Source organism: Choristoneura fumiferana, chromosome 6 (genome assembly GCF_025370935.1).
Source record: "Choristoneura fumiferana chromosome 6, NRCan_CFum_1, whole genome shotgun sequence".
NCBI classification, from domain to species: domain Eukaryota; kingdom Metazoa; phylum Arthropoda; class Insecta; order Lepidoptera; family Tortricidae; genus Choristoneura; species Choristoneura fumiferana.
In genome coordinates this window covers 12,819,464-12,834,623 of record NC_133477.1, presented here as the reverse complement: position 1 = coordinate 12,834,623, position 15,160 = coordinate 12,819,464, and the positions used below count along the sequence as shown (strand labels likewise).

At 37.6% G+C, this 15,160-nt stretch overlaps 1 protein-coding gene across 2 annotated transcripts in view; it reads left to right on the top strand.

The window, feature by feature from the left end:
* LOC141429095 (lactoperoxidase) overlaps nucleotides 1-15,160 on the top strand; it is a 113,300-nt gene that overhangs the window by 90,681 nt on the left and 7,459 nt on the right. Inside the window, exons 1-15 of one of the 2 annotated variants that reach the window (XM_074089290.1) lie at nucleotides 1,720-1,786; nucleotides 2,352-2,481; nucleotides 8,272-8,464; nucleotides 8,799-8,936; nucleotides 9,793-10,022; nucleotides 10,532-10,657; nucleotides 10,730-10,882; nucleotides 11,446-11,621; nucleotides 11,725-11,863; nucleotides 12,246-12,517; nucleotides 12,810-12,983; nucleotides 13,191-13,367; nucleotides 13,784-13,987; nucleotides 14,411-14,653; nucleotides 14,970-15,154. In XM_074089290.1, coding sequence (XP_073945391.1) covers nucleotides 2,366-2,481; nucleotides 8,272-8,464; nucleotides 8,799-8,936; nucleotides 9,793-10,022; nucleotides 10,532-10,657; nucleotides 10,730-10,882; nucleotides 11,446-11,621; nucleotides 11,725-11,863; nucleotides 12,246-12,517; nucleotides 12,810-12,983; nucleotides 13,191-13,367; nucleotides 13,784-13,987; nucleotides 14,411-14,653; nucleotides 14,970-15,154 — 2,526 coding nt within the window. In that variant the 5' untranslated portion in view covers nucleotides 1,720-1,786; nucleotides 2,352-2,365. Of the gene's footprint in view, nucleotides 1-1,719; nucleotides 1,787-2,351; nucleotides 2,482-8,271; nucleotides 8,465-8,798; nucleotides 8,937-9,792; nucleotides 10,023-10,531; nucleotides 10,658-10,729; nucleotides 10,883-11,445; nucleotides 11,622-11,724; nucleotides 11,864-12,245; nucleotides 12,518-12,809; nucleotides 12,984-13,190; nucleotides 13,368-13,783; nucleotides 13,988-14,410; nucleotides 14,654-14,969; nucleotides 15,155-15,160 lie in introns of those variants that run through there. The other variant, XM_074089289.1, reaches the window with a different exon arrangement.

Below are 15,160 nucleotides of genomic sequence, written 5' to 3'. Positions count from 1 at the left end.
GAAATAATCTCGAGTAGGGCTTTGTCTGAGGGCTGTTAAACATACTGATTGGAAATGGTTGCCGCGTTCCGACAAAACGTATGCTTATGTTGCTGTGCTCTGTGAAGGCGAAGACAAAATTACGTAAGTAATTTTATTCGTAAACGCTGCAAGGGGCGTGGTAGGTACAAGTTTTCTTTTATCATGTAATGGTTCTTTATCATAGCTTATAGCTAAGGCGAACTAAAGATAGTTCGCAAAGATGTTCATGAGTTGGTAAGGAAGAGAAAATGAGAAAAGCCAAAAAGTCATCTTGAGGTCCTAGGTATTTGATGCTTAATATGTGTTTTTTATGCATTTTATTTTATCGTGTAATAGTTACTTATCAAAGTCCTATCTTAGCTTCTTTGGTTCGCGCAAAGGTTCATAAGATGGTAAAGAGAACATGTGTGTGTTTAGAGACGCCGATGAGTCGTCTTGAGATATCGCGTCTTTGCTGTTTAATATACCAACCAATATAATTACAAGGTATCTTAAAATTAATTCAGAATATTTCAGTAGGTGATTGAGTTTAGTTTGAAGCCATGAGAAAGGATAATTCTATCCCAGTTAAAATTAAAGTGTCCGCGGGTTGGGCGGAGTACAATACAATACAATGACTCTTTATTGTAAACCAGAAATAGTAAGCGATACAGAAAACATGTGCACAGAACGAAAACAGCAAGGCAAACAATAGACGACCTTATTGCTTAAGAGCGATCTCTTCCAGGCAACCTTTTTAAACCAAACGAAGACCAACCACCAAGTACCAAGACTTACGAGTACCTACTTGGATGGAGTACCAAGTTAAATGAATTTTACACGAACAAAGTTGCAGGGCAGCAGCTAGTAAATAATTCTTTATTTCGAATAATTTACATGATTATTGTAGTCAGTTAGGTTATAATCGTAATTCTGTAATACATTTAATAAACCCATAACACTGATTACCATTTTACAATCTCTTTTGGCATTTAAGGGAATACTTAATTAGTGAACGATTGAAACTAATAAACTAACCATGTTATCATCTTTGTTAAACGTACCTGTCACTTACTCAGTAAAACTAGGAGTTTACGACCAATTCCGAACATTAATAAAATTGGACTTGGATCAACATGTAATTTTATTAGAGACTGGCCTTAAACCACGATTACCCGCGTTAATAATTATTAGATCCGGCAGTGCAATTGCAATTTAGGAATTTCACTAAATTCCTAAAAATTACATCGGTAAATTTGGTCTGTATATTTAGGGGCTGTTTCACCATCCATTGATAAGTGTTAACTGACGGTTAAATGTGATGCCGTCTCTATTTGTTTTGTTCTAATAGACGGAGACGGCATCACATTTAACCGTCAGTTGACACTAATCAATGGATGCTGAAACAGCCCCTAAGTGTTTAAAATTATTCATTAATTTTACCTGTTTCCATTTCGATATCGCCAGATTGTAAGTATTATTTCTTCTTTTTTGCCCGCTTCTCGGAAAAAACTATCCTATGTCCTTCCCAGAGTATTTTTATACTAAATTTTATTTCAATTAAATAAGCGTGTACAGGAACAACAAACGGACACACATACATACTTTCTCGTTTATAATATCAGTAAGGAATTAGTGCATAAGTGTTCTAATTTACGAGGTTACCTCGGCCATAAAACAAGATTTACTTATTGTGTCTACATGCCTTTTTTTAAGGACTGCCGTGGAGGTCATTGCGAATACATCCGGTCGGCTCCCACCCGAAACCTCGATACCTGTGGATTTGGTGAGTTCACAACTAATGGCATACTACCGTAAAACCCTTTCTCAGGAAACTTTTTTTTTTGGTTGAGTCGCCTTAAGATGGCCAAAGACACTGGGTCCTTACTTTTGTTTTTATAAAACAGTGACAAAGAAATGAATACTAAATTAATTAGAAGATTCCACATACCTACATACTATTGCTACGTACTAACTTTAACAAGTAGTCACTTAATTTTATTAATTTTAAGAAAATTTCGAAATTTAATGAATACGTACAGAATATCAACCTGTACATTATTTAGTGTTTAGTTAAATTGATAAAGTCAATCTTTTTATTACCTTCCCTAGTTACTCTTTTACTAATTTAGTTGAAAAGGTGCAAATTAGAGATAAAGAGAAAATGTAGAGTTAAAGTATCCCCAATGTTTGTTCCAATCTTCAAATACACGTAAATATAATGTGTCACTAGTCGACTTCACTAAAGAATGTGGAAGGAGGTTATCAGCCTAAACTTGGCATTAGGGCAAGACTACATTGCACTGCACAGCCCCACTTTGTACTAAGGATGTAATATTTTCTGTCATTAGAATCACGGGACCAGATGAATATGGCGACAGCCTTCTTGGATGGATCAGCTTTGTACGGGAGCTCGGAGAAGGAACTGCGATCTCTGCGGCTGTACGATGTCGGCAAACTAGATCTCGCTTCTTGCAGGAAGTAAGTAACTATACAATAAGCAGTACAGAAAACACAGGTATATACAGCAATATCAAGAATACATAAAACTATACACAACAAATCTAAACAGATAGATAGGTAGATAGATACATAACAACATATTAATAAGCTAACTATAACATTCATACGCAAGATGACAGATAGTGCTTCCTAAGCATAGACTTAAAGAGAGTAACTTAAGCTAAATACATAAATAAAATAAATAAATATTACAGGATACTTTAACACCAATTGGCCTAGTTCCAAAGTAAGCAACGCTTGTGTTATGGGTGCTAGGCAACGGATAAACGTACTTAAATAGATAAATACATACATAATTACACACACAAGACTCGAGACACCGAGACAGACTCGATCTGCCACAACCGGGGATCGAACCCGAGACCTCAAGCTTCGTAGTCAGGTTCTCTAACCACTGGGCTATCTGGTCGTTTATGGTTGACATATGTCGAGACAACAAAGCGGTCTAACATCTGGTAGCATGGTGTACGGTTGTGTTGCTCTGAAGATGAGTTCTGGTTGAGTGCGAAACGCGTCAGTGTAGTGTGGTGGTGGTGATAGTTGGGTTTGTGTGATTTGTGTGTGTTCTTACAGTGTGGAGGTGGAGGAACTGCATGAACACGCATATTTTGCATAAACTTAACTATCATAAGGTCGCGGGTTAGCAAAGAAATTATTTTAGTTCATTGATTTGGACCTCCGCAAAGTAACGCCTGATTCAATAAACAAAGAGCTTAAAATCGTTCAAATAGCGATACATTGCGCGGTCGCAATCCTAACTAATTACACTAGATCGATCGAGCACCGCAGTGTCATGCTACTGGAACAATTTTACTGGAATAATGTAAACGGGGCTTAAGGGTATTATAATATCACGTCTAATTGACAACACGTACTTTTGAAACTAGTTAGGGCTTTCGAATGCATCATCATCATCGTCAACTCAAAGACGTCCACAGGTAGATAATAATATAGGTTTCCACCTAAGAACGCCACAATTACCGTGCGGTTAAAGTATTATCTATATATTATTAAAGGATTAAAGTAGTTATCTATTTTAAAGATTAAATAATCGAAATTGCGTCTAAACAGAAAAAGGTCGTGTTACCAAAAAAAAGTACTTTTTGTTTTCAAAATATTTCTGAAATTATTAATTTTACAAAAAAAAAATGTTAATGTACTGTGCAGAGCTTTTATTTACTTCCATATAGGTTAAATTGCAATATAGGCTTTAATTGCATTACAATAAAAATAATATAAGTTCATGTCCTGATTATACAATGTTTACACAGGTAAAGTTATTGAAAAGTGCAGTTACTCGTAGCAATTGTTACATGTATAATAAATTAATTTTACGATTTACGTAATTGACATGTACCTATCGTTTACTTATATAAAATTATATTACGTTTATTGCCTACTTATTACCTACATATATAAGAACTATTGTAATTAACATCATTAAAACATTACTTAATGAGGATAGAGCAAACACTATGACTAAATTTTCTCAAAAATTACTGTAAAGTCTTCGTTGACTTGATCAGTATAGTATGTAAATTTTTGCTGTTATTCTTTTCCTTTATTTAAACAATATACTATAAAAAAACAATACATTAAAAACATTAAATATACTATGTACAATATATCTAACCTTTAATTTAATATAATAATTTAACCAAAACGCGAATACATTGTTGGCGATCAATCCAAAATAATAAAAGGTCCCCAAATTAAACTCTAGCTTGTTATAAATTAAAACGCTCCGGCATTTGTTAAGGTGGAGAGTCCCCGGTGAAAATTATATGCTTAAAAAAAAATACAGGCCAAACCTTGAGAGCAAACATTTCGTATATATATTACAGTTGTGAGTCATATAATTAAGAAGATTTTTATGGAGAAGATTTTTTCAAAACTGACAAGTGTTACTAACTGCATGTATATTTTTGTACTTCTCTCGGTATCGTAAACTTTTCCGTACTAGCGGTAAATTTATTTATACATATATTGGCTAAAAAATAAATATATAAACTTTATACATTACAATCTAAACCTAGTATTACTACTTACTGGCTTTCATATAATTAAGAACGCTGAATAGTTTATTTTTTATTCAAATTATATAGAGAACGGACGGCCGCTTTGTGGTTTTAGGTTATTATTCGAATAATTTTGGCGCCATTTAGTGCCGTAAAAGTCTTAAAGGCGATTGCTTCATATAAAAAACAATGGGAAAAATAAAAAGTTGTGATAAATCTACAAGAGAAGTAATACTAAAACTTCGCAACAAGAATTGGTCGTATAAACACATAGCCGATCATCTGCAATGTTCAAAAAACTTGTTTTCCACGCCATAAAGCATTTTGCCACGTATCAAACTACTTCAAATGTTCCGCGTGTACCTAGACAAAGAAAGTCATCTCGTCGAGATGATCGAAATATCGTTCGTTTGGCAACAAAAATCCTTTTAAAGGGTCTAATACCGTCTAATGAGTTAAGAAAAAAATATTTTTGGCGAAAACAACCTTCAGCAATCTCGGCACGCATTATTCGAAGGCGTTTGGTAGAAGAAAAAGTTGCACGGAAGGATAGCAAGGAAGGTGCCTATGTGAAACGGTGTCATAGGCAAGCCCGGCTTGCATTTGCAAGAAGATATGAAAACTGGACAGTCAGACAGTGGAAAAAACGTTCTTTTTTCTGACGAGACAAAAAATAAATAGGGTATGTTCTGATGGCAAACGATATGTAAGATGGCCTTCAAATAAAGCATTCGACCCAAAGTACACAAAAGTGACTTTAAAGCATGGCGGAGGGAGAAATGTAAAATTTGGGGATGTTTTCTGGACATGGTGTTGGACCTGTTAGGCTGATAGAAGGAAACATGGATCAATTTCAATACAAAAACATACTGGAAGAAACAATGTTACCATATGCTGAAGGCGTGCTTCCGGTTATTTGGACATTCCAGCATGACAATGATCCCAAGCATACTGCACGTACCGTTAAGGAATTCCTCACATCGCAATCAGTTTCTGTCTTAGATTGGCCAGCCAACAGCCCGATCTTAACCCAATAGAGCATCTTTGGTGCGAAGTCAAGAAAAAGGTTTCAAATCGACAGTGTGGCAATTTAAGAGAACTGTATGATTCTTAGAAGAATGGAACTCTATCTCTCTGCGAAATGTCAAATTGATAGATTCAGTGCCTCGCCGGGTAAGGCAGTAATAAAAAGCCGTGGACATGCTACTAACTATTAATAGTTAAAATGTATTAAATTGCTTTTTTTTGTGTACAAACTTCACGTTAGTTAGTGTGATTTAGTTAATCTAAGTTTCAAATAAAAAAAACTCGAGCAGTTCAATAAATCGTTCTTAATTATTTGTCCAGCTTCATTACTATTTTAATTTGTTACTAAAGAGAATAAAAACAAAATTTGTAAAAAATTGTCAGCAATTTTATTCTTATTCTTAATCCCGTTTGCTCTATTCATGAGCTATTTCATAACGTAACTAGTTACTTCTAAGAAGGACCACGACTACACATGACATGATTTAGTTAAAAATAATCTGGAACTTCAAATCGTTCTTAATTACATGACCACCACTGATATTATATATATATATATAGTATTATATAATATATATATATAATAATAATATATATGACAAATAATCAGCCCCGACCGAGAATCAAACCCGGTACCTCAAACTTCATAGTCATGTTCTCTAACCACTTGGCTCTCCGGACGTCAAATGAGTTATTAGATTATATATTACTTGAGACTACGACACCATTTAGAATTAAAGGTGTGCGTGTGTTGTTTTCAGGTTATAAAACAAAACGAGAAAAAATAATGACATAAAAAACGCTCGTTTTTCAAGATTCGTTATCATAATCAAAGAATAGACTAGCAACGTTCCCAGGAGGCGGTCACGTGCGTTTATGTTTCGAGCCGTTGCCGATGTGTTCACACCATTGTTTTTGCATCAACTTTTTGCTTGTCTGAGTAAACACTTACTTTTAAATTGATGGACATTCGACTTAATGGGCTATATACACCGTAAGGACAAAAACTTACTTCGGTTGGAACATCTGTTCGCATGACATTCAAAAACATACTCAATGAAGTTTATGTACATGAATCTCAAGAAGATCGACTTGTTATGTTAATAAAAGATTGTCAGAATGTTGGTGGAAAAAAAATGATTTTGACATTACTTAACCCTGAGTTAGCCCTTAACTTGAAATGTTTACTCTGGTCCGTGCAAACTCTCCTAAGGGGTTGTACTTAACAGCACTTCCGTCTTTATTTGGGCGTAAACCAACAAGCAATCTATAATTTAGCATTAACCTCGTAAGGCACACTTCAAATTTTAATTTAAATAAATTGGAACAATGAAGGTGCTTTCCAAATTATGTTAGTTCTGGCTGATTACTATTTAATACTCAATAAAAAAAATATTCCTTGCAAATCAAACAATAAGGTTTAATAAGCTATGGTAATAGGAGTTTTCGTCATTGATAAACACGGTGGAATTCTTAGGTGTCGTCAGAAATGGATTGTATGCAAATTACAGCCAGCCTGACGTGAAACACTTCAGCACACAAGTAAATAAAATGGAAACAAAACAAAGCCTGATGAGTAGCCTGGTAAACAAGTTAGCACGAGAAACAATGTAGCGGTAGACGAAACCGACTTACGCCACCTTAGCCTGTAAGGAATCTGTGGGCAAAGAAGCTCACTGCCCGCGCCAAGTACACATACTTACTAGTGGCTCTTTGAGCTGTTGACCTCGCGAGTCTATTTTGGACGTTTTAATCCCCAATAGCCCGTCATTTTGGAAATTTTCTAAAATCTGAATTGACCAATAATACCAAACCTGCTCACAACATTTCACAAGAATCGGTGGATCGCAAGAAAAGTTGAGAACACATCGATTGCTTCATCTTAATCAATAAATATTAATAATTATTTGTAGCCAGTTTCTAATATTATTTGTCGTAGCGCGATTGTATTCAATTCACTTTTGTAGTAGGAAGTCTTACAAATCCATCTACTTAAGTACCTACTGTAATTTGCATTCGTACCTTGAGATCAATTTCTGCTTCTCAAAACGTGCACAGCTTAGGTTTATCAACTTGGAACTGACTAGATGTTAAACAACACATTGTTCGATCTAAAGGTGCGACAAGGTTGTGTATGGTAATGCCTCCTTGTTTGGTTTGAGGACTAAGTGAGCCAGGCATAGATCCACAATAAACGTAAGCTGACTTTTAACTTTAGTTGTAGGTACTTTTATGGTTAATCTTTAAATACGAAAAATGCCCTTGAATTGCATTGTAGTCTGTTGTGCTCTAAGTAGATTTTCCTTTGCTATAATTGTCACGATACCGATCATTGTGCTGTTATTGGGGGTTCCTATGTCCAGAAATGATCGTCTTTCGGCTGAAGATGATGATGTTTCCAGCTAGGTCTTAATATTTCACCCAGGATTAAGTAGTTTCTCACTCCATAATAGATACGAGTTCACCTCTTTTGGATGGCTGATACTAAGCTTAAATTATCCTGTGAAGATCTAAGTATCTCCTCTCGTAGCTTTGTTATATCGCTGCTATTTAGTGTTGTAGTGTAACTCTTTATTGTACATAAAACACACAAAAATACCAGTTAACAAGTTACCTTTTACAATTAAAACAACAACAAGTGACAGTAAATTGGTGTACACAATTACTTCATTTTGGTTTTGTGTCATTATTCCACTATCTGCAGATGCAACGAACCAACCCCAACGGCCCCGCTCTACAAAGCATTGCTCGCTGAACACAATCGCGTCGCTGGCGAGCTTTACTCCATGAACCCGTTCTGGGATGACATCACGCTATTCCTGGAGACCAGACGTGTCATGGCTGCTCTCATCCAGCACATCACCTTTAACGAATTTCTGCCTGTGCTTCTTGGAGAGGTATTTTTAACACGCATAATATTAACTTCACTTATACTTATGTATCGTATGTAACGGAATCCTTCAACTTGGTTTTTAATTGACTACACATTGTTGTTTTGATAAGAAACTTGGCTATTACGCTTAGTTCTAATGTCAATTTTCGCAATAAAAAGTAGCCTATGATTTTTCCTACTAAGGTCTCTTCTATCTCTGTACCAAATTTAATCAAAATCGGTTCGGCGGTTTGGTGTGAAAGCGTAACAGACAGACAGAGTTACTTTCGTATTTAATATATAAGTATGGATTACAATTTTACTAACACTTTCAAACAAGTAAAATATCAATTTTGCAGGTTGGTATGGCCAAAGCAGAGCTGAAGTTGACTTCCCTGGGTTTCTGGCGCGGTTACTCCAGTGCCAACCGCGCTGGCGCCTACTCCGAGCTGGTAGCTGTCGCTCCTGTCTTCATGGCCATGATGAATGAGAAACTGGTAAGCATTATTTTAAGTTCTAACTCCTAATAATCTGAAAAGCTAAGATCTTAAGCCTTCAAGTCTTAGGTACATAATACCTACCTACTTAAAGTTACTAACCAACTGATCAGCAATTGGTCTAAAAGTAAAACGTTAATATTTTCAACTGTTAATTAACCAGTGCCAGACAATTTACATCATCATCAGATACACGATAAGTAGACCCCTGTGTATTATTTAGTGACTGCTCTTTACTTACATCTCACACCTTCAATTTATCAATCTGCCAAATTCAGCAGCTATAGATGTCGGCGGCCGATCGTAAAATCCGCCAGATCACGAAATTTCTAGGCATATCGTGAAATGGCGTCATTTCATTAATTGCCCAAGGGACATCTGACATATCGTTCAAAACTCACCGTTTAACGATTTGCCTAGTGACGTTTAGGCTGATCATGAAACGCCGCCATTTCATGATTTGGCCAGTTTAGATATTCCTAGGCATATTATGTAACGCCGCCATAACGGTTCTGGCACTTCGCCGGCCGCTGCCACGGCACGCTCGCTCCGCTCGCTCGGCTCGTGCGTTGTGGTCACAATTCATACTAAACACTCCTCGCTTCACTCGTCGTACCTAAATTTTTCTTTTTTTTCGGCATATCACGATGTGCCTGGTATAGAGCTAGGAATAACGACGAATGCGTTGCTCTTATCCATCTGCCGTATTGTTTCTCAGGCACATCGTGATATGCCTAGCTAACTTTTAGGCATATAATGAAATGGCGCCATTTCACGACATGCCTAGGAGTTTCGTGATCTGGCGGATTTTACGATCGGCTGCCGACAGAGATAATAAAAGCCATTATTATTCCAGGTAAATGCAACTATTACCGTCAAAGACCTGACCGACTCAAGTGCCAACCGCGTCTCTCGCTTCACATCTTCAGCTCAATGGGACCTGAACCGCGCTCGAGACCACGGAGTCGCTTCATACTTGAGAACCCTTAGGATGTGCGAGCCGATGTCTGGAGTCAAGTCCTACGCAGACTTTGAAGGGCTTGGCTTTGATAGAGCTCAGCAGGAAATGATGGCCAGCATGTACAGGTATACCTTATATTTCACTTTATTCGCTAACCTAGATAACACACAGTATGAGCATATTTTCTCTGTACTAGTTAAAAAAAATATCCTTTTTATTCCAAAGACAAAAAGAATAAGAAGCTATAATATGCCTTGACGTAACTAAAACTCATCGATTTAATGAACAGACGAACCTTTCATGCTTTTCTAACCCATTCTAATGTCATAACAATCATTGAAGACCTTAGTACCTGGGCGACCGAGCTTTGCTCGGGCTAAAACTCTTTATAAGCATTTTCCCAGAGATAAGACCAAGCTAGATCGATTTGTCATCCCCGAAAACTCCCACATACCGAATTTCATCGAAATCGTTGGAGCCGTTTCCGATATTCTGATTATATACATACACAGATATATATATATATATATATATAAAAGAATGCCACGTTTAAAGGTATTATAAATAGATTAAAAAGAGAACTAAAATAAAAATGGAATGAACACTCGTAGTTAAATTTGTTTTCCTATTCTAGAAACGCTGAAGACGTCGAGCTTATGATCGGAGGTTCCTTGGAAAAAGCAGCTTCCGGTGCAGTTATTGGACCGACCATGGCTTGTGTACTGGCAATGCAGTTTGCAAACCTTAAGAAGAGTGACAGGTAAAAATACTTTCAGAAAAACTCTCATAATATTTAAAACAACAAATGCACTCCATTGCCTTTTTGATGCAGGTTCTGGTATGAAAATGACATTCCGCCTTCATCTTTGTCTCCGGAGCAACTGGCAGCAATAAGAAAAGTTTCTCTGTCTGGTCTTCTGTGCGCCACCGAAGAATCCTTGAGTGAAATCCAACCCAAAGCTTTCGTTAAAAAGGATCCGTACTTGTAAGTTCAATTCAAAGAACCTTTGTTTCCGTGATTATACAATTTACTTCCCTTAAAATTTTTGTCAAAAAATGAAGTTCATAAAGTTTATTATAACAAGGACTAGGACTACGAATAGGTGTAAAATTGAAGGTGATCTTAGAGTAGTAGGATAATTTTATTCAATCTGACACCAATACTTTAATTTATGGAAAACAAATAGGTACTTAACCGTGCGTATCTGTTAAAATTACTAAATCAAGAGGTTCAACTCAAGATGATGGACATAGTTTAGCAAAAAGGATCCAAAGCACTGTCATGTTATTCTTTAGATTGGCTTTTATTCCTACAGAAAGTAGATCCAAAAAATAAAACTAATTGTTGAGGGTTAGATCCTTTTCGTTAAACTACGTCCGATTATAAGTCAGAACTTAACGGTCGGAGGAGTTTCAATCTTTTCGGAAAATCGTTTTCATCTATAGGCGAGTGCGTACACGACGGTAAGGTTGGAAAGTAAGTATCTATCACTAAATGGGAATCAGGTTATAAAAATCCTTCTAACCAAATTACAATACATTTTCCAGGAACGCAGCTCAAGATTGTTCCCAGCACAATCGCCTAGAGCTTTCGGCGTGGCGCGACGAGAGTGGCGCCAAAGCGGCTGAGAGGCTTTCCCAAGACATGCTCGCTGCAGCCCTAGAAAAAGCGAAGCAAGAGATGGCGGATAGAAAGAAGTTGGAGTACCAGCTGTGGGAAGCACGTAAGTCCATTACTTTAAAAAAATGGTTCCAAGAAAATACTTCTTCTTCTTAACTACATCCATTATTAGAAATAGCTAACATTATTCCTGTTTCTATTTGAAGGTGGAGGCGCTGATCCCAAGTCACCAGTCGGAACTGCTGCCTCGTTCTCTAAAGCCAACAAGTACGCCTTGAAGCTCGCCAACACTTCGCTGTTCTTTGAATTCGCCACTAACGAACTGCTCAATTCCATCAACGGAGGGTAAGTGACATAATGAATCAGTCAGAACAGAATAGATAATTTAATCCCTCTTTAGATATCTTGAGTCATCCCTCATGCGAAAGATTGACATAACCAAAAATAGGAGGAATAGTTATTTTTGTATTTATTTATTTCCAAATCGATACTCGACAATGAAATGCCAACTTTAAATCACCGTCTTTGGACCCTTTTTTCGAGCAGTTGGCTTAGTTACAGAATGAGCTGAGAAAATAAATAATTCGTTTTTTAGCCATAAGCAAGGACGCGTTTTAAACACGCGTGGCATTTCTATTCCTCTTATGTCTCCTATTATTAGGTATTTATTCTGCGAATGAACCAACGTTTACTTCATACTTTTAATCAATTTTTATAAATTTTCCAGCCATCGTCGCAAACGCCAGGTGTTTGACGACTCTCTCGGCTTCGGCACCTCCAACGACTTCGCCGACGCTTTACAATCTGTGGACATTAGTGGTTTCGTTGGAGCCGACCAGTCCGGCCCCATCATTGAACCTCAGTGTGACGACAATGGATCGTGTGATGTTGACAGCCCATTCAGAACCTACACTGGTCATTGCAATAACCTAAGGAATCCTAATCTGGGCAAGGGTTTGACCACGTTTGCGAGGTTGCTCCCGCCTGTTTATGAAGATGGTATGTCTTAATTTATATATGACAACAGTGAGCTTTTTCTTTAGATTTGTTTTAGCTACCGTTTTAATGGCATAACTTTTTTATCCAAGTATTAGAAAGTAAAACAGTGTGCATATGTGCGGTCATAAAAATTCGTCTCATCTCATATTTAAAATCAAACAATAATCCAGTACCTACCTACTTAGGTACAAAGAAGCGGAAACGAGGGTAGACGCAGTAACACAATGACTACAGGACTACTCCTCTACAGTAGATGGTGATCCAGAATTAAATTATAATTCTCATGTTCTAGGTGTCAGCCGTCCTCGTATCAACTCCGTGACAGGAACACCGCTGGCATCTCCAAGAGTCATATCCACCGTTATCCATCCAGATATCTCCAACTTGCACACCAGATACACCCTTATGGTGATGCAGTTCGCACAATTTCTGGACCATGAGCTCACCATGACTCCTATCCATAAAGGTGAGATTTGAAGGCTCTTCTTGGGGTGAAAATGCTTGAAAACAACTAACTTGATTTGAAGTGCTATTGCAAAAATAGAATTTAAAAAAGTAGGTATATAGTTACAACAAAATAAAAAGATTGCAGAGATCAGACCATTTTGATCAATAGACAAAAAAATCATCAGGTTTTCGTCTTGGCGGTTATCATTGTATTTCATCTCCACAGGTTTCCACGAGTCTATTCCAGACTGTCGTTCTTGCGATTCCCCTCGCACGGTCCACCCTGAATGCAACCCCTTCCCAGTGCCACGAGGGGATCACTACTACCCCGAGGTCAATGTTACTTCTGGAGAGAGGCTGTGCTTCCCGTTCATGAGAAGTTTGCCTGGACAACAACAACTTGGTGAGTGAAGACAACAAAAATTCAAGAGAAATAAAAATAATTTTGCTTAGAGAAGTATTGGTAATAGAAAAACGTTATTTTAGCATTAGGTACTCTGTTATTAAACTGACTGTACTGAATTCTTTGACTTTTTTTAAAAGTAAAAATCAGCTAGTACACTTTTACGTTTCACAGCAAACTATTATTGAAATTCAGTGTTGAAATACCACAACATACCCTCTAATAACTCTAAGTCGGCCGTCGTAACAATGTGCAATTTCAGCACAATAGTGTTTAAAGTAGTTGAAACTGCTGCGAATAATCTAACACGATTGATACGACTTCTAGCCGTGAAGCTTCCTTTTAGTTCCACTTGCGGTCACTTTGCATATGGCTCTTCCTTATCACAATATTGTATAATCGAATATATTTTCCAGGACCCAGAGAGCAAGTTAACCAAAACACAGCCTTCATCGACGGTTCTGTGATCTACGGTGAAAACCCCTGCATTGTCCGCAAGCTGCGAGGTTTCAACGGACGTCTGAACGCAACTCAACACCCGCACTTGACGAGGGATCTGCTTCCCCGTTCTGACAGCCATCCGGAGTGCAAGGCACCCAGTGGATTCTGTTTCATTGCTGGTGAGAAATGAGAATCCTTCCGATAAATAAAAACATGTAAAAATATGTGTCAACCAAATATTTATTTTCAAATGGTCACAAATTTTTCTACGTTAGTATGGGCACAGGTATGGGCTAAAACATATCATAAATGCTGGTATAACCTACATATGGTGATATGCTTTAGCCCATACCAACTGCACTTGCTTTAAGGCTTGATAATGTACTTAATTACAACCTTTCACACTGCGAGCAGACTTCACTATCACAGCGCGAGCAGACTTCCTCAAAATAACGCCTAAATAAATCAATTGCGAGATTGAATTTTAGAATTCATTTTTACACGACTTTCCCCTGTCTTCTCATTAATGTTAAATATGTAGGGAATTAATTCTGATAGCCAGCGTAGGTCACTTGGAATTTACGTTTTTTTCTTTTCTTTAGGCGACGGCCGTGCCTCAGAACAGCCTGGTCTGACGGCAATCCACACAATCTGGCTCCGCGAACATAACCGAATCGTAGAGGGACTGAAGGGTGTCAACCCACACTGGGACGCAGAGCTCTTGTTCGAGCACACACGACGCATCGTCACCGCTGAGTTAACACACGTCATCTTCAACGAATTCTTGCCAAGACTGCTTTCGTGGAATGCTGTCAATCTCTATGGCTTGAAACTTTTGCCTGCTGGTTAGTGGTATTTTGTTTATTAGTCAAGATACAGTATGAAATTTACAATATGTCTAGTTACATATACATACGACGAAAATCTAAATACATAGACTAAGTCTCACAATTTCACTCCAACCTTAATTATTAAGACACTATGTACCTAGTTTGGCTTAGAATCACTAAAGCAAACTTATCGATAGCTACCAATCGATAACAGTTCACTGGCTTTCAAATTGAAATAAATTGAGCTTCAAGCTTCCAGACATTGGGAAAGCCCTTTTTAGCCATCAACAGCCAGAATCTGTAACCGCAACGTCTATTTTTCCACTTCCAGGATACTACAAGGAATACTCGCCGACTTGCAATCCAGCAATCGTGACGGAGTTTGCAACAGCCGCATTCCGCTTCGGTCACTCTCTGCTTCGTCCGCACTTACCCCGCCTGTCGCCTAACTACCAACCCGTTGAGCCTCCAATACTGTTGAGAGACGGATTCTTCAGACCCGACATGTTCATGAATGTAAGT